Below are 26,439 nucleotides of genomic sequence, written 5' to 3'. Positions count from 1 at the left end.
ACAAAAAAAAAACTCCAGAGGACTAGAGAAAAAAAAACGAAATCTGTAGAGGTTCTGAGGCCACGAGACCACCCAGCCACCACTGGACATTCTACCTACCATAAATGATCTAAATCAGTCCTCATGGTTTTCAGGCTTCACACAGAAGAATTAGATGATGATGGTCATGTGGACATCTGTCCTTCAATTCATCAATGTAGGGCGGTCTGCACCCTTGATCAGGTGGTGGTGGTGCAGACCGCCGCGTCTGACTTGGCAGTTATTGTCCCAGAGAAGCATTATACAGACATTTTTGCTTTTGGTATAAACGAGCCCCAATAACGTTTCTTGGCACATTTGAGCTGAATGATTCATTGGCTGAAAATCCTCAGTGTTGGTGTGACCGAGTCTGAGAAAGGAGAAATAGAATGTTTCTTGTCTGTAGTTTTTTTATTTTTATTATTTGAGGTATACAATGAGTGGCTTTAGATTTTTGTGTGAACTACAACATGTGACATCTTTATTTAAAATATTGAGCTTCTTGTTCTGCGGTACTTTATTGCTAGTCTCTGTCATTGAGCTTTTGGTCCAACAGAGAGCAAGCATCGATTACAATAAATTGTCTACAGGCAAAAGGTCTCTTAAAAATATCCCTATTAAGCATATAAATGCATGATGTGTGTGAAGAGAGCACATTGCATGTATTAAAAATAAAGAACTTTTTGCAAGAGAAAACTTTCTTTAAAATCTGATTATACATGAGCATTCAAAGACATTAGTGGACTAGTGGTAAAAGTGAACAAGGCGCTATGTGTGCTCTCTGATGTTCAGTGTAATGACGGTAGTGTCCGAGTCAATGAAAGCTTGAAAGAACTGGCAGCTATGTTTGTGAAAATATATGAATTTGAAGTGAATGATGTCAAGTGAGGTGGAAAGGACTACCGTAAAGAGAGCTGTTAACAAAGATCCCCTGCCACTTCAGTACTCAAACAACGTGATTCATCAATTCTGCCTAATGACACCAGTAGATGCACAGACCATCCACCTTCCAACTGCACATGTAAACAAATAACTGAAGTAGGCTAACATTACTGTCTAACTGGAAATGCAAACATGCCTTTCCAGAATATAGCCACAGTGTTTAAACACATAGTATATCCTTAGACCACAATGCTTATTTAAACTCTGCTTGCTGTTGTTATGCCATATAGTGATGCAACAGTCAAAATGACAGAAAGGTATCATAGCAGATTGAAGCACACCTCAAATGCGTGGAGTCAAATAGCGTGTTGTGTGTCTCTCCCTTCTGTTGCTGCACCCATTACAATATACAAATGAATCATTAAGCTTTAGTTATCTTGTGCTACTGAGCTCCTGAAATGATAACATCAATTTTACCTTCTTATTTTCGCTAAGCATCATGTCTTCTGTTGACTTTCATTTGCTCTTTTCCTGAAACCCCGGTGGTTTAAAGTGTATGGACTGGAGGAATTGGGGGCGGCTGTTTTTCTGGAAGCCCTGTGGGTGGAGCCTTTATAGTGGCAGATTTCTCCGCTATTCACTACAGACTTTTCGTTTGAGAATACACGTCTGGCCCCACAAGACTAGCCATATCGTATTACAATTACTCAACAAAATCACAAGACAAATACATTTGACTAGACCAAGAAACTCTTAATCCAAAAACATAAAATGTATTGTGAGGGTGTTACTTTTATCTTTTAAAATACAGCCTGTTTGAGTTTTTTCCCCTTTAGAGTAGACACAAATACATCACGTATCTTGTTAATTAAATTTGCATTTAAACTTTTTTACTTTGGCATATCCTTCAGTGAAAAATTGCACATTTTCTTACAATCACACTTTCACCTACTGAATTGATACTTTTTATATCTTTTTGTGCTTATTAGCAAGTAAAATCTGCAAATACAACAACAACTAACACTACATGTAACTTTGACAAAATAAAACCCCCAAGACATTCATCCATGTCTACTGACTACCTAAAGCAATTGAGCTTTTGCTACCTGGCTGAAGTTGATGAACGTCAATTGGGCATGAAAGTAATGATAAGTAAAAGCAGATACTCTCACCTCAGTAACAAGGGCTGTGATCAATAAATGAAAAGCTTTAGGGACTTGGCAGCCTTTACTGAACTTACTGGATTTACTGCATATATTATTGATCATGAAGTCCAAATAGACTAAATTATAGAATGTGCCCCATCATTGCTGCATGTTCAGAGGCTCTGAGGCGCTCCTTCTTGATGTAAGTCCATCTTTTGTAGTGAGAAATCCCAAACCCCTTTTTGGAAAGAAATTAGGGAAAATGGAAGAGACATCAGCCAGTCATGCACAATTGAAGTGTAGCTGTGGCCCAAAGTCCATGTTTATTAGTCCTGAGGGTGATGGTGGGATTAGATATAAGCTGTGGATCCACTACAGCTGCGTGACATCTTGGTTGAGACTTTTAAGCAGCATAAGTGCAGTGCTGACAGAGCACGAGGTCCTAGCTTGAGTCTTTTTTGGTGTAACAGGCAGATGTTTATACCGAGATTTACCCAGTTAATAGCAGACCTCTTTTTCAGAAAAGGGGTGTTAGAAAGTGAAAAAGGGTGTAATGGGACATTAGCTTGTAGCTGCAAGGCATCCATGTTCAACGTAGGGCTGAAATGAATATAAAAGAAACAGGGAACATCGAAGTACATCTCTGAATGTGAACAGATTCATTCAGTAAATGTTAGCAAGTTTTTCGGACATTATGATATTAATGAGAATTGGAGGAAGTGGTTTGATGAATATTATACTATGACTGAAATATTTTGGATATTAAAATAAAAAATCTATTACCTCAACTTGTTTTTTCCGCATCTTAGTAATGACGTTATTAATTGTAAAACCCACATTTGGCTTTTGCTAGTCTTTTCTTTTGTTACATTGCGCAATATTTTAATTTAATATACTTTACATTTTACATTAGTCTTTCATTGCTTACTTTTCCTTTGCATCAAAGCCTCTTTTAGACTTCTTAATTTCCATTGTTTGAAGGCTTCTCTGAGTTGTGTTGGCATTATTAAAAAATGGATTAGCAAGGGAAAGATGTGTTGCTCGATCCAAGATCTTGCTGCCTGGTAATATAAGAGAGGAGCAAGATTAAATATAAAATAGACTGTTTACTTGATAAAAATGGCTAGAAGGTTTGTTTGTGTTTTATTAAGGTTTAAATGGTAAAAACATGATGTTAACAGTTTTATTTACAACTCCTTATTTCATTTTTCCAACAGGTATTTATATTGAAGAAATTCTGAATGAATGGAAAGGAGATTATGAAAAGCTGGAGCATAACCACACTTATATACAATGGTTAGGTATTTTAATACACTAAACCAAGTTATTAATGCTATGTAATTTTTCTTGTTTATGCTTTTTATTTTATCTAAAGGAAATCATATAATCATGCTGCAGTCATATAAATCATTTTTACTTGTTAACCAAAAAGCACAAAATAATACAATATATTAATAAAATGTAGCTTATTCTTATATAGAACAACTCAAGGTAAAAACTGCCTCAGAGCACTTTTTCAGAGTAATAGATGGCATAATAAATGCATTATGTAACACAATTTGGTTATTTTACAAATTAAAAATTCTAAATATGCAGGCATTATTCTGGAATATGAATCCAAAGCTGAACAAAATGACCATCATTTAGAGTTATGTAATATTTTTAAACAGATATCTAGTCTGTGTATTGAATAGGCATCCATATTGCATTTTAAAATACTAGTTTTACTCTACTGTTTGCCAGGTAGGATGGCATCATTTGGGTGGGTGGATGGTGGATGAAGCTGGCATTATTGTATGCACCTAATTTAGCTGCTCATTCATTGAAGTACTCTTTCAAATATGATGATGAATGTACACTCACTGAGAAAATTATTTGGCCCACTATACTAATACTGTGTTGGGTATCCTTTTGCTCTCAAAATAGCCTCAGTTCTTCATGGCATGGATTCCACAACATGTTGGAAATATTGCTTTGAGGTTGTGCTCCATCTTAATGTGCTTACATCATACATGTTCTGCAGATGTATCGGCCACACATTCATGCTTTAACTGTCCAGTTCTCCCACATCCCAAATGAGTTCTGTTGGATTGAGCTCTGGTGACTAGGGTGGCCACTGGAGAACACTGAACTCATTGTCATGTTCATGAAACCAGTTTGAGACAACTTTTGCTTTGTGGCAAGATGCATTATCATGCTGGAAGTAGCCATTAGAAGATCGGTAAATTGTGGTCAAGAAGGGATGCACATTGTCAACAGCAATGCTCAAATAGGCTGTGGTATTCAAACGATGATTGATTGTTATTAGTGGGCTCAAGGTATGTCAAGAAAACATTCCCCACACCATTACACCACAAACACCAGCCTGGACTGTTGGCACAAGGCAGGTTGGGTGCATGAACTCTTGCTGACAGCACCAAATTGTAAAAGTACCATCTGTGAGATTCATCAGGCCAGGTTATGCTTTTCCAGTTTCCATCTGTCCAGTTTTGGTGAACTGCTGTCCACAGCAGCCTCATCTTTCTATTCTTGGTTGGCAGGAGTGAAGCGTTACGTGGTCTTCTGCAGGTTCAATGTGTTGTGCATTCTGAGATGTTTGTCTACTCACCACAGTTGTACAGTGTGGTTGTCTGCGTTGCCGTAGACTCTCTGTTAGCTAGAACTATTCAAGCCATTTTCCTCTGACTTCTCTCATCAACAAGGCATTTCCATCAGCAGAGCTGCTGCTCGCTGAATGTATTTTTGTGTTTTTGCACCAGTCAGAGTAAACTCGAAAGAGAGAGTAGCAGTTACAGAAATACTCAAACCAGCCCGTCTGGCACCAATAATCATGTCACGGTCGAAATCACTTAGATCACATTTTCTCCCCATTGTGATGTTTGACATAAACATTAGCTGAGGTTTCTGACCTTTATCTGCATCATTTTATTCATTCATTGTGCTGCTGCCACATGATTGGCTGATTAGATAACTGTATGGATAAACAGGTGTACAGGTGTTCCTAGTAATATTATAATGAGTGTACAGTAATGTGGTAGCCTTGTTGGATCGGAAATTTTACAGGCTACTTTTTCTTCCATCTTTACAAAATGGCTATTTTGTAACACAGTAGGTAAGGATGCAGACTCTCAGCTGCAGGGACCTGAGCCACAGTCTCAGTATAGAATTTACTTAATTTCTCCTGTTCACAAGATTTTCTCAGAGTATATTAATGTAGACTTGCATATTATTAATGAATATAGACTTGAATATTAGATTATTTGACAATTACAGTAATCCCTCCTCGATTGCAGGGGTTGCGTTCCAGAACCCCCCGCAATAGGTGAAAATCCGCGAAGTAGAAACCATATGTTTGTATGGTTATTTTTATATATTTTAAGCCCTTATAAACTCTCCCACACTGTTTATAAATATTCCCCGCAGAGTTATACAGCATAAACCCTTTGTATTCTCTTAGATATTTGGTAAGATTCATTGAAATTATGTATGTAAACACACTGTTTATATACAGTAAAACCTAAATATTATTTTAAAGATATCGAGCGTCTCCGATATCACATATGTTAGAGCCATTACGATAGACAGGCCACCAGCAATAAATACGTACAATGCAAGAAAAAATGTATACAGTAAATGTGTGTACAGTGACACTAAACGTACGTACATGTACTAAGTACTGTAAGTAGAAAATTAATTATGGTTTCTCGCCAACAATGACACAATGACTTGTCCGATAACGATGAGTTTAGTTTTACTGCACAACAAAGGAGAGCGTTACAGCCCTTCTAAAGGAGCCACTTCAGGCGACTGTGTAGCACCGCCGTTGTTCTTCTTCAATCCAAATCCCTAAAGCAGATTCAATCCAGGCTACTGCCTTATTACATCCACTTACAACTCGTTTTGCACCCTGGTTAAAAGGACACTGCGGCCATAGATCTTATATTCCTTTCCTACTTTTTAAATAAAAAAAATCGTAGCCTCATTGATGCCGTAATGGCGTCCTACTTTTCCCTTCGTTCAGCATATCCAAAACTTTTACCTTTTCGGCAATCGTTAGCATCTTCTGTTGGCGCTTGGGCACGGCCCCTGAAGCAGTAGCAGGAGCCGATTGTTTTGGAGCCTTAATGAAGGGCTTGACTACGCACAAAGATAAACACAAAAGAGCACAAAAGTTAAGTCTTTACATAGCGAAACACGTTGATGCTGAATGAGCGAGATGAGACTTTCTTATGTTCCCTTCTTGCACAGCTTACCTGCTGGCCTCTTTTTTGGCTACTTTCAGAATGTTAAGAGAGAGAGAAATAGAGAATGTTGATGTGATCATGTCACACAAAGGTGTAGAAATAGGTACTGGCAGTGGAAAACAATGAGCCGGGCCCACCCTTCTCCCAGGCTTGGCTTCCCTGAGTAGTTCTCACCACAGGCTGCCTATCCTCAACTCAAACTTCAAGGTAAGTTTTTGCCCAAAAATAGGTTCAGGTTTTTTTAAGTAAGGAAAGATCACTAAGCTTAAGTCAGAATAACAGCCCTAATTTAACCATAACGGAGAGATATTATTGTGCAGAACTGAGCACCTCCCAAGGGGCCAATATACATAAATACCAGCTGAGCACACCCACTGAGAGCTACTTGAAAAGACAATGGTGTTGAATATTAGAAAGAGAATGGCAGTAGAAAAGAGCAGATTGTAAATTTCGGAATGAGCACGAGAATTGCACATGTAGTGTGGCTTAATTACTTTGAATATGAGCAAGGAGAAATGGCTTTATGGAAGAGGGCACAGATGGATTGCATGTCAGGCAAATGGTTGTCTTTAGTGGCCTCATTTACAGCCTCTTGTTTGACATATTGCACAGGGGAAAAAGCAATCAAGCCATATTCTGTTGATATGAGGGGGCACCCACGAATTCCCAGGATCTGTTAAAAAAAAACTGTCAGAAATTCCCTTGAAAATATTCCTTTTGAGATCAACACACTTGCCCTAGAGCTTCACCCATTGCTGGAAACATTTCCTGCAGTCATCGCTTGTCTAAAGCCTGTATTTCTTTCTTCTTTCAGTAGCAAATCTTCTTCCTTTCAGTCTAAATTATAATTTCCTGAACAAAACGAAATCTCAAGGAGCAATACCTGGCAAATACAAGCAGTGTGAAAGAACAACCACATTGTTTTTGATGAAAAATTCTTTGATAATGCAGTGTGTGCAGGTGTATTGTCATGGTGCAAAATTCAGTTTTGCATCTGCTCCAGACATTTGTCTTTCCTGGTGCTTTCCCACAGACACCTCAGGATAAGAAAATGGGAGAGGCAAAAACTGCAGTAGCTAAACATGCAGAAGAAATTCAAATAATCATGCACCTCAGTGTTCATGCTAATCTAAACTCCAAGTACATTACTACCAGCAAATGTCTTAGTCCTAAATCCTACTACAAGCACACAATCTCAGAAACATTTTGAAATGATTCACAATCTCGGACAAGATGGTTTAGCCCTATGGGGCAGAAGACCTCCAAATTAATAACAAAGACATCTCTAGGAGTTCCTTCTTGAAAGTGAAGAAGCAACAGCTGACAACATATTTTGAGGGCACTGTCTCTTCTTCAGGACAAAATGAAGGTAATAATGAAGATAAAATGAAAACAAAGGGAATCAAATGAAATCATATGTGCATGGTTAGTCAAAGCAAAATGTTTCCAGAAGCAGAAAGCAGGTTTTACCTGAAACTTTTCTGAAAATGTAGGAAAAACAAGGTATTCTTATTGAAGTGAACATCAAGGTATCAAATCAATCAACTAACTCCACCACTTGTAGAAAACCAGTGAGGCCATTTGTTTCATTAACAAAAATCAAGTGAGGCCTTTTGTTGCAGTAAGTCCACTGGGAATAACAGATAAACACGTAAGAATCCAAAATGCTTCAGTCTGTAAAAAAATCTTTACCTCTTATATAAGGTCAAACAATGTTTAAAACAAATTTGATAGCCATATTATGGAGTATTACTTTTATGTGTATGAATTAAAAACACTATAGGTCTGAAAGTACTGGTATGCCTGTACTGGTACTGGTATATACTGTGTATAAAATCTCTCTGTTTTATATGCTGGCTCAGATGGAAATGAGGAGTACTGAAGTAGAACTGGAGAGAGCTGAGACCCGCCATACACAAGCATCCATCACATATGTCTGTCTGTACTGTGTTACTTAAAAAGGTACCGAATCATGAATAAAAAATACAAAAATGAATCAGAAATTGGGAAATGCACTAATATGGAAGCAGTTAACTCTTAAAAACATTTTATGTGCCTTTTTTATTTAAGCATGCCCTTAACTTAGTCACCATTAACACAAAAAGCTACCAGAATGCTGTTTGTCTTGAAACTTAGGTAGTAACAGAAGAGAAGCAAATTTAAACCTTAAAATGACACCATTCTACTTGAGTACGGATTTCAAACAGTATTTCCCTCACATCAGATTTTCAGTACATCCATATATGGCTACAGACTCTAAATTAACCTTCAAAGAAGCTCAAGAAGCCAGAATGCAGAACATGTGCTTCAAGTAATGAAGTGCAAATGTAGCAAAAAAAATCCTTTAACCCAAAAACAAAAAAAAAAGCAAAACCAGCAGGGCTATTATCCATCCATCCATTTTCCAACCCGCTGAATCCGAACACAGGGTCACGGGGGTCTGCTGGAGCCAATCCCAGCCAACATAGGACACAAGGCAGGAACCAATCCTGGGCAGGGTGCCAACCCACCACAGAGCAGGGCTATTATAAAGACAATATACATTTATACTTTATGTCTGCCATTCTTACTGGTTATGTTAATAGATAATACTCTCTCACTGCTGGAGAATAAATTATCGAAAGAAGAACTACAGTTAATTTAATGATTTAGGATTTTTAGAAGGTTATAGTTGTAATGGTTGAACATACTGTGTTAGCCACATCATTTGTTTCAGTCCTGCAGTTTTCATATAGCCTCTACTCTGACCACCCACTCTAGCCAAGACTTCTTTATTGACCACCCAATTTTTATTTCAGGGTCTGTGGGTGTGGTGGATGGCCGGCTTCATATTCCGGCCCTCACCCCCAGGCCGCCAGGAGGAGCTCTCCCGACAGCATGGACGTGCCCCGAGTTCCAGCAGGGCATCATGGACTCTGTAGTTTTTTTACCCAGCCCTGCTGGATACCTTGGGGACCACAAGGAGTCGCTGTAGGGAGGCTCTTGGACTCATGTATACTCTATAACCCGGAAGTACGTCATAATCTCGTGACAGGAAGAAACGACGTGCTTCCGGGGTGAAGATAAGGACTATTTACCCTGACCCGGAAGGAATAAGGACTTGTGGACTGTTGGGCAGGAACACCTCCGGATCAGGGAGTATAAAGAACTGTGGGAGCTCCCAGACGGTGAGCTGAGCTGGGTGGTAGGAGGGCAACGCGTCTGGGAGTTGGAGGATTGGTTATTGTTATTATTATTATTGGAGTATTGTATTTGGTTTATGATTAGTGTGGAGTGGAGGGTGCTTAGTGCACATTATTATAAAAAAACGAATAATTGTAGCACTTTTACCTGGTGTCTGGCGTGATAGCGCCCCCTACTGTCACATGGGACTGTAGCCCTCCAGGCAATATTCCATCAAATGCAGCTGCAGATGAGTGTATCGACCATCTAGAAAATCTTCACGGTGCACCCACAGACCTACTACAAATAAATGGAACGTACTGATGCTAAGGAGTACAATACAAATATGATTTTCAATTAGTGATTCTCAAGCTAGGCAAAAAGGCATAGGGTGCAATTAATTGACCACCCCATAACTATTTTATCAGCAACAACAACAACATTTATTTATGTAGCATGTTTTCATACAAGTAATGCAGCTCAAAGTGCTTTACAAGATGAGAAAAGAAAAAATATAAAAATTAGGCAATACTAATTAACAAAGAATAAAGTAAGGTCTGATAGCCAGGGAGGACAGAAAAAAACAAAAAAACTTCAGAGGGCTGGAGAAAAAAAAACAAAAATCTGCAGGGGTCCCACGACCATGAGACCATCCAGCCCCCACTAGGCATTCTACCCAACATAAATGATCTCGGTCAGTTCTCATGCTTTTCAGGCTTCACATGGAAGAATTAGATGATGATGGTCATGTGGACTGCACGGTACTTTGATTGGGTAATGGTGGCACAGATCGCCACCACAGAAAACCGGAAAAAGAACAGCAGAGAAAGTAGGGGTTAGTATGGAGCCATGAAAAAAAAAGATAATTAAATACATATACATAATATCAGGGTTACACTAAATTGAAGCTATGAGAAAGCAATGTTAACGTAATGGGTTTTTAGCAGTTTTTTAAAGTTCTCCACCGTATTAGCCTGGCAAGTTTCTATCGGTAAACTATTCCAGATTTTAGGTGCATAACAGCAGAAGGCCGACTCACCACTTCTTTTAAATTTAGCTCTTGGAAGATCTAAGGTTCCAATTTGGAGTGTAAGATGAAAGGCATTCCGAGATATAAGATAAAGCAAGATTATTTTAGGTTTTGTAAACCAGAAGCAGTAATTTAAAGTTAATTCTAAATGGCACAAGTAACCAATGTAGTGACTGGAGAAATGTGCTTGTTTTTCCTAGTTAAGATTCTGGCAGCTGCATTCTGCACTAATTGCAATCGATTGATGTCTTTTTTGGGTGATCCTAAGAGGAGTGTGTTGCAGTAATCTAGTCAACTAAAAACAAAAATGTGAACTAATTTTTCAGCATCTTGCAAAATTATAAGGGGTCTAATTTTTACTGTATTTCTTAAGTGAAAAAATGCTGTCCTTGTACTCTGATTAACATGTGATTTAACATTTAGGTCAGAGTCAATAATTACCCCTCAATTCTGTACCTCTATGTTAACTTTTAAACCTAATGGATCAAGTTTATTTCTAATACCCTCTGTCGCATGCGGCTGGGGGTGGAGCCCAGCCGGGACGCCCAGGAGGACCGGAGGAGGGCTTCTGCCTCCTCCAGACCACGAGGGGGCGACCGCACTGGTTGTGTTGGGGGCCACGGGTAGAGGGCTTGGAAGCCCAACCCTGTAGGGGCCCGTGGCCACCGCCAGGCTGCGCCCCGGTGCCTGAAGAAACCTGGAGCCCAGCACTTCCGCCACACCAGGTGTGTTTCCGCGGGGGATTGCTGGGAAAGCAGCTGGAGCCCATCTGGGTTGCTATTTAAGGGGCTGCCTCCTTCCGTCGACAGCAAGAGTCGGGTGGAAGAGGACGGAGCTCGAGAGAGGAGTGGAGGTGGCCAGAAGGAAGGCAATTTGTGACTGTGAGGCCTGGACTTTGGGGGATCGGTGCTGGAGGCACTGGGTGTGCAATTAAAATATTGTAAATATATTTGTAAATAAAACGTGTGTTGGGTGAAGAAACGATGTCCGCCTGTCTGTATCCGGGTCCGGTTCCACACCTAATTAAATACATTTTTTCCAATCACTAATATTTCCAATTTCCTATTATTTAGTTTGAGAAAATTACTACTCATTCATTTAGAAAAACAAGTAAGACATTGTGTCAGTGAGACAAGAGAGTCGGGGTCATCAGGCGCTGTTGATAAATACAGTTGTGTGTCGTCAGCATAGCTGTGGTTGCAAGGGAACACTGACACCTGACTCAAACAACACCATTCAAAGAAAAAAAGGAATGCCTGAGTAAAGTTTTTTTGCAGTTTTTTTATGCTTACTGTTATTTATATATTTTATGCTTACTGAAGAAACTTTGATTTAATATTGTATTCCTTTTAAATTATTTATTTATAGACCACCCTGCTGTAAAAGAGACTGCTGAATAAGATACATTGATTGATATATTTAATAAAATCAGTTTAATTTTTCAACAAAAGAGTCTTAACAGGTCAACACATTGTTACAATATTGTTATTTAATTATATTTATATTACAAAATATAAATAATATTGTTATAAATTATCTGCTGTATGCCAATTATTTTCATGTTTTTAGAGGAGTGTGTATTTTTATGCCATTTTTAAAAGTAGGTTTAACCCTGCCATTTTGTACTGCAAAAAATGTATCCGAGAGACCTTCAGAGTCGGCAGGGCCGCGAGGGATTGGGTAGACAGAGCTCGCTCAGTGGGGTGCAGGAATGAAATCCCATAGGAAAGAAATGAGTGAGTAAACAGGCAAAACATTCAAGCAGCAATATGTGGCACCACTGCTAAGAAAGTAAGAACTGGAAGCATGCTTGTTGGTTGTGACATTTTTTAAATTGGGGGTTAGTTCTTCAATACTGTCCTTTATTTTGGTGTCATTAGAAATGCTGACAACTATAGCAGCAAGATCATGTTTAATGTTTGAAGGGTGTCTAGTAAACATGGGGACATATTTAATATATAAAACGCACAGCTGTAAAAATGTAGCATAACATGTTCATTTAGCTGTAAATGAATTAAGCTGTACATATTTGTATATACTTTGTCATCTGTTTTGTGTTGTAGTGATGTGCATATATACTGTTAAAGACTTAAAAGCCTAATGAACAGGCCAGATGAGCTTAAAATGCTTAACATTTACTGTCAAGTAAAAAACAAATAATGTAGAGTAGCAAAATTCTCTCTCTTGAATAGATATTTGTTATCAGTGGAATGTCAGTGCTGCTTCTAAATAAATTTGTCAGTCCTCATGCTGCAACAACATCCAGGCCTCAAATATAATTAATGAAATATGGGATTAATGTGGAGAATTAATGTGCAATTCCTTGTATGGTTTGTATCTCTAAAGGGTGTTTAGATGTTGAAATTAGTGATTCTCGCTGATAATTGACATTAATATGATGCTGGAAGAAAATTCCACATGATAACATTAAAATAAGTAAACATAAAGTAAACATTGCAATGCTTGACATACACACTGCACTCCTTTATTGTGAAGACCTTTAATTAGGACAGAATGCATCATTGCCTGAATCCCCTACTAGTACTATTTATGTCACTTAAACTAAGAAGGTATTTCTATAGTTAACATGGAGTCTCCTGGAAATTCACACACGCTTTCAGTATGCGGTGAACCATAAAATTAAAGATACCATTTGCAGCCTTTTAGTTCACTGCATTTATTGACTGACATAATAAGAATGAAATTCAGATTTCTAAAGCACAGATTAATATTCTAGGAAAATTACTCAGGACTGTTAGTACATAAGCCAGTGTACAGTAGTTTATATTAAATATCACAGAGAATAAATGCAAGTGACCAGAAATTTAAATAAACTTCGTTAACTTGCTCGTCTATCATAAACTATCTGCTCAAATCAAATAATGTGAACAATGCCCAGAATACTTTTATCCTAGCCTGATAATTATTGTATGTTAAACAGATATGCAACAAAAAGTCACAAACTGATAGAGATATAACAACTGCTAACAATCAGCTCTTTAGTAAAATGTTAAGTCTTGATAAATAGCCCAAAGGAAGATCTGAAATGAAAATATTTTCCTTTGAACAATTTTGTCAGCTGAAAGGAGCAGTAATGGCAGAAGCCTTTAGTCTAAACATTATGAAAACTGATGTCGCTGCTCAACACTACATTTTTCTTCTGACTGCAGTCTCTGGGACCTCTATACTGAGGATGTTTTCATGACTTGGCATAGAACCTCTGACTTGCTATATTTGTTTTATGATTTTTTAAATACCTGTGATGTGAGTGTCTCTTTTAATTTGAATTTCAGCAACTCTCTTATTGGCATTTTTGAAACATTTCTATTCATATTTGGAATAAATGTTATTTTACTGCAGCAAAAACCATATACTATAATAATGTTTCATTAACGGACTCTTATTAACAATTTCCTGGTATTCCAGGTTTTTCATATTAGAAGAATTGATTCCTACAGAGTGGAATACGTTGTATAAGCAAGGCAAGCTGCTGCCACGTGGCTTCATTTCAGTTGGTTACAGTAAAAGTAGAAGAACACGTGCAGCAGCAGTGTGGGCTTCATGAACATACAGTAGTGAGAAATAAACTGTAAATCTGGTTTCTAATTTGACTTAACACCGTTTATTCCAACTGTGTCATTAGATCTATTAAGAAACACTGGCACGTCTCACAGCTCAATCCTGTTTTTCAAGATTTTAATCATTTTACTTTCACAAGCAGTTTCAGCATTAAGGACCTAATGGTTCAAATTGACCATGGCTGTCTTCTTTCTATTTAGAGTTATACATTTGGTAATCCTCTTAAAGTTAATAGATGAATGCATTTCCCATGTCTAATGTGTACTTGCTATAACTGTATGCTAAAAAAGGGTTTAAAATTACCATTAACAACTTTACGGTCAATTTGAAGTACCATTCTGATTATGGCAGGAAGGGCATAGCGTTTGTGTTAGCTTGATCCTTGTCTGGTTTACTATATTGAGAAAATGTTATGACAAGTAAGGAATAGACATTGTGGAACATAGATAATACAGTACTCCATAATATGTCTATTTATCAGGTTTGTTTTAGAGATTGTTAGGTCTTTTGTAAGAGGTGAACATTTCGATGTCCACTTTTTACAGATTTTATATTTATCTGCTACTTTCAGACCTATAGTGCTTTTAATTCATACAAATAAAAGTAATACTCCATAATATGTCTATGGAGTGTAATCAGATTTGTTTTAAAGAATTTTAAACTTTATGTAAGAGGTAGAAATTTTTTTTACAGATTGAAGATTTTTGTGTGCCTATTTGTTACTCCCAATGGATTTCCTGAAACAAAAGGCATCATTTGATTTTTGTAAATGAAACAAATGACCTCACTGCTTTTCTATAACAGGTGGAGATAGCTGTATCATTTAATAACTTGATGTTCACTTCAGTAACAATACCTTGTTGTTCCTACTTTTTCAGAAAAGTTTTAGGTAAAACCTGCTTTCTGTTTCTGAACACAGTTACTTTGACTAATAATAGGCCTGTGATCTCTCAGTATTTATAGATTTTTTTAAACTTTCTGATCTTTCTTGATGGTAGTTTTAAGTCAATTTTGCAGCCTTAAACATTATGAAAACTGATGTCGCTGCTCAACACTACATTTTTCTTCTGAAATTTCTTTCATCAATTTTGCAGCCTTTGTCAAACACAGTTCATTTTTAAGATGGAACTCCTAGAGATGTTTTTGTACCTAATTTGGGGGTCTTATGTCCCCTAGGCTAAGCCATCCTGTCTGAGATTATAAATCACTTCAAAATGTTTCTGAGATTGTGTGCTTGTAGTAGGATTTTCGGACTTTTGCTTGTAGTAATGGACTTGAAGTTTGGATTAGCGTGAACGCTGAGGTGCATGATTGTTTGAATTTTTTTTGCATGGATTAACTACTGACTGTGGCTAATATTCGATCTGCTCATCCTGAGGTGCCTATGGGAAAGCACCAAGAAGCACAAATGTCTGGAGCAGAGGTGCACACAAAACTGGATTTTACACCATGATAATACACCTGCACACATCGTGTTATCCGTCAAAGAATCTTGGATCAAAAACAATGCGGCTGCTCTTTCGCACTGTTTGTATTTGCCAGATTTTGCTCCATTTGATTTCTTTTTGTTTCTAATTTGGAGGTCTTCTGCCCCCTAGACTAAACCATCCCATCCAAGATAGTGAATCATTTAAAAATGTTTCTGAGATTGTGTGGTTGTAGTAGAATTTAGGACTAAGACTTTTGAGTTTGGGTTAGTGTTAAGGCTGAGGTACATGATTATTTGACTTTCTTTTGCTTTGTTTAACTACTGCAATTTTGGTCTCTCCTATCTGTTGTATGGTTGCACTCTGATCCTAATCTGGGATCCTGAGGTGGGTTGTCAAGTGGTGGGTGTGATAACGCGCTGTATCACCGCATGCTCCTAACCTCAACCTCAACCTATTTCCTGGTCCTTTTCCATTAAAGAGTATTCCTACCGTGCCAGTTGTGGCAGAACAAAGACAATAATTGAACTTGGTTCAGTAATCTTTGTTAATCATTAGCCATGCCTCAGTGATATTATTTGCCCTGGTGAGTTGCCTATAATTGTTCTAGTCTGCAAGAGGGTGAAGAAGACAGACAAATACACATGCAGGTAATCTTCATGCAAAAAAAAAGATGTTCAATGTTGTCATTGGCCACTGTGAATCAGAAAATAAGCATGACACTTGTGATCATTTTCTTGTGTTTTATAAATATGTTTCCTGAAGTTGATGCTTTATTTGTAGGTTTCTGTTGCCTGAATGCATGCAGCATACTCTTTTATGCTTGGCTGTGTGATCGAGCCCTGCAAAGGACTGGCACACCAGTACATGTGCGTCATGCCTCTCACCAAGTGCTACTGTAATAATAGTAATACAGGTATTTTTACTTCAATAAGATAAATATTGTGTTAGGTTACTTGTTACTTTAAAAAGTAATCAGACTACATAACATGTGTTACTTTTAACGTGTTACCCCACTGCTCTTGCCATTGTGCTGAGTTTTTCACTTTACTTTCAGCTCATCAATGTAAATTTAGTGATTTCTGAAATATTGGGGCAGATTATTTTTTCCAGCATAAGGAATAATGTGATTACCAAAATGATTGCTTATAATTTGCAAAAACATGTGCAGGCTGGCAGAGAGCAACAGACATGTGCCGACGACAAAATGTTTAACAGTACCCTGATTAAGGGTTTGCATGACCACAGAATCGGATTATTCGTGGAGAAAATGCCTACCTGTCCTCTGTTAATCAGGTTTATGAGAGGCCAATAAACCTGTTTCTCTAATTAGAATAACAGTTTACATGGTATTTCAGAAATCATGTAAGTGCACCAGCTAAGGTATGCATTTGTGAACTGGGTGAAATGGCGCATGTAGTAAAGTTTATTTGTGTGCACTGTAGTTGGTTGTCTGATTTTTGTTTTTCTGGAATGGACATCAAATATATATTTTTGTCCTGTCATCAGTACTTAGCCCTTGTAAAGTAGCTTCATGACATTGACATTGAAGTGCATCCAAGTGCCAAGGTGCTGCGCTTGCAATATTGGCTGTAAATGGATAAAAGCATTTAAACAATTCCTTCTAAGACTTGCTTGCTTTCTTTACTCCTACTTTTTTAGAGTACTGTTCAGTTTCTTAGACAACTGAGAAAAGGCGAGTATTAGAAATAAAAAGTTTCATGTTGCTCAACTATGTGAAATATTTGTTATGTAACTAAGTGGTTCAGGTGCTATTTGATTGAAAACTTGTGAATGACAGTCCAGCTTAGACACTGCCCTAAAATTAAAAAAAAAGAGCCTGTGTTCTCTGTGTCTCTTACTTCACAAGGAAAGGAAAAAAGACAGGTGGTGAATACAATACAAAGTTAATCACGTCAGCAAAGTCAGCATTCATTTCTTTTAAAAGTGCAGCGTCTTTAATTCAGCATAAGCAAGTCTTTATTAACTGCTCACAGTTCGTTTGACATCAGTACACATTACAAAATATTTTTCTAAGGCTATTTGATTTTTCTCTTAGAAATTCATTAAGCATATTACACATATCTGACCAGGTTGTGCCTTAATGTATTTTTTTTACACATTTTATTGCTAACAACAAAAACAGACGAAGGTCAGGATTTGTGCATCTTTAGAAATTTCAGTTAACTCATCCACTCATTTAGAAGACTCCCTTGTCATATCTGAGGCTATTTTGTCATTTCTGCAAGTAGTTGTTATTTCTGACAATGGTAACAGGTTCACTACATTGCCATATTTCCTCGCACCTACCGCTGCTTGTAAACAGTATTTTGACAGGAACCTTTAAGAGCATACTGACTTGGCCTTTGACAGCTTTCAGAAATACTCAGTAATACGCTTTTGAAATAGCTTGTTCTTTGCTTCTAAATATTGCTGCAGATTTGATAGTTTTATACATTCATTTGACAGCGATCCTAAAAAAAAATGACATAAATGAGCATATCCTCTCCCCTAACTCAATACTGAAGGTACTCTTTTGAATACATCCTTGATTTGTCTCTTTTGCATTTACTTTATGGGGCTGAGACATTAAAAGACAATGTCATATTACGCAGATTGAAGTCATTAGTTGTGTCAGACTTGCCGAATGTTAGTTTAAACTACTTAAAACTCACTGGACATGTCAAACTTAACAACTGCCTGCCCACATTCCAGCACAATCCTCTCTCCGTGACAGCCAATAACGTGGTGCCTAACAGAGCCAGTGATTTATGAATGATTTACAGTCTTGGCCCTTTTCTTTTTTCGCTTCTGTCGTGGTACACAAAACATGAGACCTCAGAAAGATAAGCTTTTCTTCTCTTTGTGATGTCCAAAACGCTGTGTCACTGCATTCTGTGCATTGTATTTCTGCATGAACATTCATTGGTCGTCAGCTCGCATGCACACAGAATGTGTCCCTACAACTAAAGACTAAATCAAACCTGTTTGATTTTTTCAGAATGAGTCATGGACTAATTGAAGTGAGTTGCTGAATATGTTAGATTAGATGACTGGCCTTCACAAGAGCACGTCACCGGCTATGGATTATGACTATGGAAATGAAGGCTTTGACTGAAGATCTCTGCAGAAGTCATCTAATGTGACATGGTCTATACTGTTTCTTGTGTTTTGCATACCTCCTATGAAGTGAAGGGTCAAGCAGGGTTTCACAGATGATCTATTGTTTATCAGTCAGTTACTATTTCTCACCACATATGGGACCAGTTTAACTTAATGATATATAACAACAAATACCATAATTGCTAAGAAGTTTTGTTTACATTTTCACTGATAAACTAATGACAGCACCACAGATGTTAACTGTAGCTAGTATGACTATTTCTTCTCCAGTCCAATGCCTGACTACCCAAATTGCCCTGACTGGGGTCTTAGGTGGTATCACATTGCATGACTTCTACCTGGAGGGGATGTCAGACTTGATGGCTTCAGTTTGTCAGCTGAGTGTATCATATTACATTAGTGTTGCATCAATACTAAAATTTTGACTTTGAAACCAATAACACCTTTCACACCTCAGTTCAGGTACCAGAATGATACCAGAACAGATGAAATGATAATTAAAGCTCTCCCCCACCCCACCTCCCTTGGCTCCCAGCTACTTCGTCCCCCTGGCCCACCCACACACACATCTGCTGCCCAACTCTGCCACTCACCCTTACCTAGTGTCTGTGGCAACACAACTCCCACATTATCCCCCAGTTCTGCCACAGTCCATCCAAGGCTAGAATTTTCTTACTCAGTCTTTCATTTGTATACTGTAACATGGATCAGAGAGGGTGAGGGTCTTCTTTGGTGTTTGAGCCTGCTAATATACAAATATTGCTTTGAAGAATGGAGGTCCACCTTAGGGGTCAGAGTGTGAAGTATTGGTATGCAACCATTTACAGCCAATATCGAATTTAACATAGTGCTGGTATAGTACCATTTTAAAAATTTGGTCCTTTTATAGTACCGGTATAATACAAAACTCTTTATTACTTGACTACAAATTGCAAGGTATGTCAAGTGAAGATGACTTCAGAGGGGACTGGGCGGTCTCATGGCCTGGAATCCCTGCAGATTTTATTTTTTTTCTCCGGCCGTCTGGAGTTTTTTTTTTTTGTTTTTTCTGTCCCCCCTGGCCATTGGACCTTACTCTTATTCTATGTTACTTAATGTTGACTTATTTTATTTTCTTACTGTGTCTCTTATTTTTCTATTCTTCATTATGTAAAGCACTTTGAGCTACATTTTTTTGTATGAAAATGTGCTATATAAATAAATGTTGTTGTTGTTGTTGTTGACTGCGTGATGACTTTTTAGCACTGTTTCACTTTTTTTGAAGTATTACAAATATGCTCCTATTTCCATCCTTACAACCCAAGGCACAATCAGAACTTGTTAATTCTTTTGGGACAAGTTGTAGATTGACTGTCTGGGTACTATATGTCAGGCTGTACAACGGATAGTCACAGGAACGTAGCACAACTGCCTCCCACTTGCCAAGATTACATACATAAAGTTTGTGACTGAAACTCGCTGAAAAAGTCATATAATGTGACATGGCCTTTACAGAATATCTCAGTATTAAAATAAACTATAATAAAGCTTTGATTTAACTGACGTCAGATGCAAAAGGCAAAATTCTCACCTTTTCAGTGTTACTCAGATGTCAATGAGCCACAGACTTCTACCCTAATAATTTACATTTTCAATCAAATCTCAATTTAATATGAGCTAATTATTTGCCTTCTTCATTTATGCACACAGAACAGCTGCACTGTTTGCTTCATTTTTTCTGCTGAAAGCATTGGAGTGGATGGTTGAGGTTCATTTCCCGACCTGGCCAGGATGCCACAATAGAAGGACAGAGGGAGACTGCATTCTGGGGCTATGTATTCCTCCTATACACAGGTTGGCAGCATCTCTCTGGTGGAAGTCCCATTTGTACACCCTCAGGGCATATTATGAGCTGTAGTCATGAGAGCCAGCCCCTTTGGGGTACCCGGGTACTGCCAGGCGGAGCTTCAGGGTTATGCTATCTCCACTTTGGGAGACTTCCACCCAGCCTGGAAGTGCTTCCAATGTGCAGTGCTGTGTCTCCGGCATAAAAGACACAACCTAACCTGCATCAGGGAGTCAGAGTCGGGAGGAGGTGGATGACAGTCAGGAAGGAATGGTGGAAAGAGATGGAAGGGGACCAGTCATGTATGTTATTATTGTGCTAGACTGGTTTAACCTTGTAAGGCAATATTTGTATATTAAACATCATGTTATTTTACCTGAAATTGTATTTGGCTGAGTTGCATGTGTTGTTTGGAGTTGTGGGGTGCCCCCTGGTGGCCACACTGCATACATTCTGTTGTAGAGACAGTAATAATTGCTTGCACATGCTATTTGCTTATTTTCTCTGTGTTGCTTCAAAGCAGCTACCTGCCTAGTTTTAGGAAGCACTTTAAAATAAACAGCAATACCTCTAGTATTTAGAGATCTGTTGCAACATATTGGCTTGTCATGTTATGTTTAATTAATCGATATTTACTACGAATTGTCTTTATATTTTATCTTTAGCAGTAAGGAAATGGTAAAGCAGGCTTCATTGATTGGTAGTAACAGCAGAAGCTTTGTTGAAAGTGTGTCCAGTGCCAGCCACAAAACAAAGAGTGTGACAGACACTGGATGTGAAGCTTAAAGCAGACAGTAGAGTCACACATAGACTTGAAACCACTGCATTAATAATCAGAGTGCCACATCCACTTTGTTAAAGGTTAAGAAATGCCTTGGAGAACACTGTAGATGTTGCTAGTAATTTGTTTTAAAGCCTAGAATACAGTAGTCAGATTTGAGTGACTTTTTGGTTTTAACCGAGCCTGTTTCTTCCACATTTGCCCACTCAAAAAGTGTTTCCTGTACTTATTCAAATGTCACATTTAAAATGTCAGTATATGTGTTTGTTCCTACAGAATCCCTGTTGTGCTTCTTTGGACCACTGAGACCAAGGTTCTGTGCCATTAAACTTGTGGAGCCCACTAGCAAACAATATGGATTTCCATGCCATTGCAATGGAAATGCACATTGATATACTACAGCTCCTCTGTTGGCAAAACTGGCCTGATGAAGCAGGGAGGAAAATGATAAAGTGAGGTAAGGAGCGAAGAGAAGTATGAAACAAAAGAGCTTTAGAAGAATTAAGCTTTTTATTGTTTAAGTCAGTTATAGACTTTTAATTTGGAGTAATAGGGGGTGAGTGTGAGAGAGACTGTTTGGATTCTCTCTTGCCTTGTTTCCAGTGGTACCAGCATTGGTTCCACCTCCACACAGTTTAAGTTTAAGTGGATTTGAAAAGGGTTTGATGAATGGATAGTAAAAGAGCCAGCTGTTGGAAAGAACAGTTGATTACATGACAGTTAATTCATTTGCTCGATGAGACAGGTCAATATCTAAATTACATTTTGTAGTGAGTCAGTGGTCTATTGTATTAAATTGTGAATATCACCTGTGTTTTTGTGTTCAGCTATTTTTTACTTTATGCATTTCGGAATATATGTAAAGGATAGGAATACGAATAAGATGGTTACATTTGTGTATTATGCTAAATAAGGTGGAATACTAGATAATGTAGAATAAGCCAAATCGTTATAGAGGGACCTGGACAGAATTCAGATTTGGACATGTTTGTGGCAGATGAATTTTAACATAAGCAAATGTAAAGTGTTACACATACAAAGTAAAAAATGTTAGACTTGAACTCACAATTGGAGGTTTGAAGCTTAAAGGTACCTTTTTTTAGTCTCTTCATTGTCTGCATTCAAACGGTGTACAGTAGGGATGCGCTGATTGATCAGCCACAGTGTGTGCACATCTTGAAGCCACTTGTCAATAGATTGTATTGGCATTCATTTTCCTGATTTGTGTGTATCTCTATAGGTGCCATCTATGACGGTACAAACCTGCTGAAGCGAAGTTAGAGAAAAGCTGTTATGGTAAAAATAAGCTGAAAAATCCATACTGTCTGTGTTTACTATACAGCCTACTGAGGCTAAAAACAGACTGCAGTTAAAAGTGTGATTCAAATCTGAAGTGGCAGTGTACCACTATCTATTATGAATCTGCAAAATTAATAAAAAATGAATTTATCAGACAGATGTGACTTAATAAGCAAGCATGAATACCAACTATATGCTGACTTGAAACTGTTTACAGTGCAGGATATCAGCTCACAAGGTGAGTGCTCAAAGGTGCTGTAAGTGGATTCCTGACTGCCAAATTTGTCTGCAAGCATCTCAGAAAACTACGAGAGCGAGGCATTACATTGTAGAAAACATGTAGTAATTGGGCTGTGTTCGGAGGCTTTTACTTTTTGCATTTCACATTTCTGTAAAAAGATTGAATCTAAGTCTGAGTGAAAAAGTTAAGTTATATTTGTATGGCAGCTGTGTATTTAACTCACCTGTCTGCCAGATAGCTTACAGTGATGGTGACAGCATTGTTAAATTTTTTACTATGCTGCCCCCATAAACTGTAACCATATAAATTGTATTTAGGCTGAGTAAAATGCTCTAAATTGAGTAGCCTACTGTAACCTCAAAATTGAGTTAAATCAAAGTATAACAATTACCTTTAAAGATTTACCCATGATTCTTTTTGTCCTTTGCAAATAGCATAACATAACCATCCAGCTGATGCACAACATCCATTTTTCCAGCTACAGAGAATATTTTTAGCTTGCCAGGACCAGGGAATAATATGAAAAGTATAATCATCAAGTCTTTGATGGTGGTGAACAAAAGAGGAAGTTATTTGCAGGTGGCATTATTTAACATGCCAGCATTTGCCGTCCACTTTAGCACCGTCTGCTGTCCGAAATTTTATTGAAGTCCTTTAATGCATTTAGTATATTTGGAAGTGATGAGTATGTATCCCTAAAGTAAATATTATATTATCTCCATAAACAGGTACACTTTTAGGTCTTTCCTTATGTTTTCTGAATCTTTGATTGTTTACAGAAATAGATGGCAAGAGCCATTGTTTGATCAAAGCCCATGATGACAGCACAGTGCTGATCTAGGAAGGCACACACTTAAGATGTGACAAAAGGTAATGAGGCTGCAAATAGGTAGGGGGTTGGTGGGGGAGGCAGTGACTAAGCCTCATTAGTTCTTTGATGCACTGCCTAATTTAGAAAGCTGAAAGCCTTGTATGTATGAAAATATTTAAAACTTGTTTTTATTTATTTTCACACATTATTCCAACTTTAGTGTAATGGCAGGTACCTTGAAATAATGTATTTTACCAAGCCATTTAGCCTTTAACATGTTACATTTGAAATTTAGTTTGAGACAGGATTCCTGTTACACATCCTAAAATTCCATCACTTTCTGTATTCTGAGTTTTGGTATAACTGTGACAAACAAGTGAAGAAAACACAGAACAACTGATAAAAGTTCAAACATGTAGCGATCTTTATGATGATTTATTTTACAGTCAGGCAGTAATCCTTATTTAAATGCAGTTGATGTTTCATTATTTTTACAATCTGAACTTTTTCATTAAATGAGGGCAAACTGGTGTTTGTCTTCTGCATATTATTGTTCTGCACCAGTAAAACGGTTCTGCAAGTTATTAAAATATGTCATGGAGTTTTATCTTTCCTAGGCTTCTAAAAAGACATAGTCAGAATTGCTCTCAGATTTTACCTTTCGTTCTGTCTTTCTACTTTACGTTCACACAGTGTAAAGCTGGCATTTATAAAATTGCTTTATTTTCACATTAGTGGATATTTATGGAAAATGCCAGTCAAACAATGCGTGTTAGAAGAGAGGCCATGCCTAGTATGCTTTACCTTAATGCTGCTCAGAAGTTATCCTCACTAGCTTATTCATCTTGCCTGTTTTTCTCGGTGTAATATTGCATTGCCTGTAATCTGAGGTATTTTTCGAATTCTAAGCAAATCACTATATTATGGAGGATGAGGATGCAATTTATGTGCAATATCTTATCTCAGCCACTTGCATGCAGAATGGATGACTGGTAAATCAAGAGCTTTCTTCTGATGACTTAGCTTCTGCTTTGCACCTCCGTTTGCTTCAACAGTCACATTAATGGCTCCGCTACTCCAATCTGTTGGTCAGTCTTTGGGCTAACTGTGCATTTTTCCATTAACAAGGCCTAAAAGTGTTGAAACCTCTGTATGGACCAAGCCACTAATTTATGTTAGAGACTCATGATCTTAGAACCAGAGATGTGGATTCTTTTTATGAATGTGACAAACTCAGCTGTAGACCACTCCAGAGCATGCCAGAGATCACTGTTACGTCTAGGTGTAAACCTTAGTTGCCCCATGACATCTTGCCCAAGAAAATCACAAAGATGCGAGAAGAGACTAAATGTACCCAAGACAGAGGCCTACATGAACTTTAAAGAAATTCATTATATAACCAAGAATGCAAATGCAGCTTTCACCCATAAATATGAGGACCGACTAGCATGCAGCAGTAGAACCCCTCAGGGTCACAGTAACTTACACCTGTGCATAAAATCTCATGCTCATAAAATCTCACAACTTTTTTAGACAGTGTGGAAGTAGACGCTGTATAGCGTCCAACCCAGCATAGACTCACACAGAGGCACGTGTACAAATAACACAAAAGTTTTATTTTTCTTCTACAGCTGGAGGGCATGTCTTCCCCGTGAACCCTCCAGCCACAACACAGTCCTAAAAGCACAACTCACAGACCACACTATACCTCTGGCACTACCACTCCTTCCAGGCAATCTCATCCTCTTCCTCCTGATTCTGGCCCTGAGTGGTGGTTACTGGTTCCTTTTATGGCCCACCCGGAAGTGCTCCAGGTCACCTGTTTCCAATTGCACTCCCAGGTGGGGCTGAAGATTAGTTCGTCTGGGCTCAGGGGCCCATGCTGCGCCCCCTGGCAGCCACCCCAGATCCCCACAGGGTTATGGAGAACTCCATCTCCCATGGAACCCTGCGGGAAACTGAGGCACCATCATCAACCAGGGAGGCTGTCACCAAGCATCCCAGGGGAGATACTGAGGAGCCCATGGCTGCTCCCCCGGAACATAAGCAGAAGGGGCGTCCCGGCTGGTGCCACAATAGGAATGGCAAACTATGATGACACTCAAATATTTACGAAAGAACAAATAATTAAATGTACTGTTACAGAACACCAAAAAAATCTGTCCCACTCCCCAAAAACAAAGTGGGAGCTGCAACTCTAGGGTGATGGGTTTTTAAATATTATGGCTACCTGTCTTATGAGGTTGCTCTGGTGGAGGGTGGCAGTGTCTCCTGAGCTCCCCTGGAGGGGTCTGAAAACCTGGTCCTGGATGTCTGTAGTGACTGCAGGTTTTAGTTTCAGCCCAATTGCTTAATTAGAAACCAATCCTTGCCATTAACAGCTCTTAATTAATTTTATTGCTTCTTAGTATTTTTATTATCTGCAATGTCATGTTGTTCTTGTATCACAGATTATTTCCTTTCCAGGAATATTATCAAATGATTTGTAGTCTGAAGCAGATGATTAGTTCTCAGACCTTCACTTTTTCAGTTTTGTTTCAAATATTTTACAACCAGATAGTTCACAATGATTACAGGCAGATTTAAATGGAAACAAGTTAGATTGAGAACTGCTGGTCTCTTTGTTGCTTGCACCTTGCTGTGAATAAGGAACAATTAAAACAGGAAATGCAGCTGTTTAAGACTAAAATAAGCAATTAGGGTGGGGAATCTTAACAAGTGAGATAATGAAAATGAAGCATACAAATGTTTCTTGGGCAGTAAGTGCTTCAACAACAATACTTTATTTCTCTTTAAGTACTTGGGCTGTGTGCAAGAATAATTTAGAGGTAACAATAGTTGCACAGTGAAATATATAAGCATTTGTTTTAGA

The 26,439-nt window shown here is 38.2% G+C and overlaps 1 protein-coding gene across 1 annotated transcript in view; it reads left to right on the top strand.

The window, feature by feature from the left end:
• The window catches only part of ogfrl1 (opioid growth factor receptor-like 1), a 123,752-nt gene that overhangs the window by 67,139 nt on the left and 30,174 nt on the right, over positions 1-26,439 (top strand). Inside the window, exon 4 of the mRNA XM_039738168.1 lies at positions 3,263-3,341. Within this exon, the coding sequence (XP_039594102.1) occupies positions 3,263-3,341 (79 nt within the window). The remainder of the gene's footprint in view (positions 1-3,262; positions 3,342-26,439) is intronic.

This window comes from Polypterus senegalus, chromosome 16 (assembly GCF_016835505.1).
Source record: "Polypterus senegalus isolate Bchr_013 chromosome 16, ASM1683550v1, whole genome shotgun sequence".
NCBI lineage: Eukaryota > Metazoa > Chordata > Cladistia > Polypteriformes > Polypteridae > Polypterus > Polypterus senegalus.
Note: the sequence above shows the minus strand (reverse complement) of the source record. Positions and strands in the feature narration are given on the sequence as shown.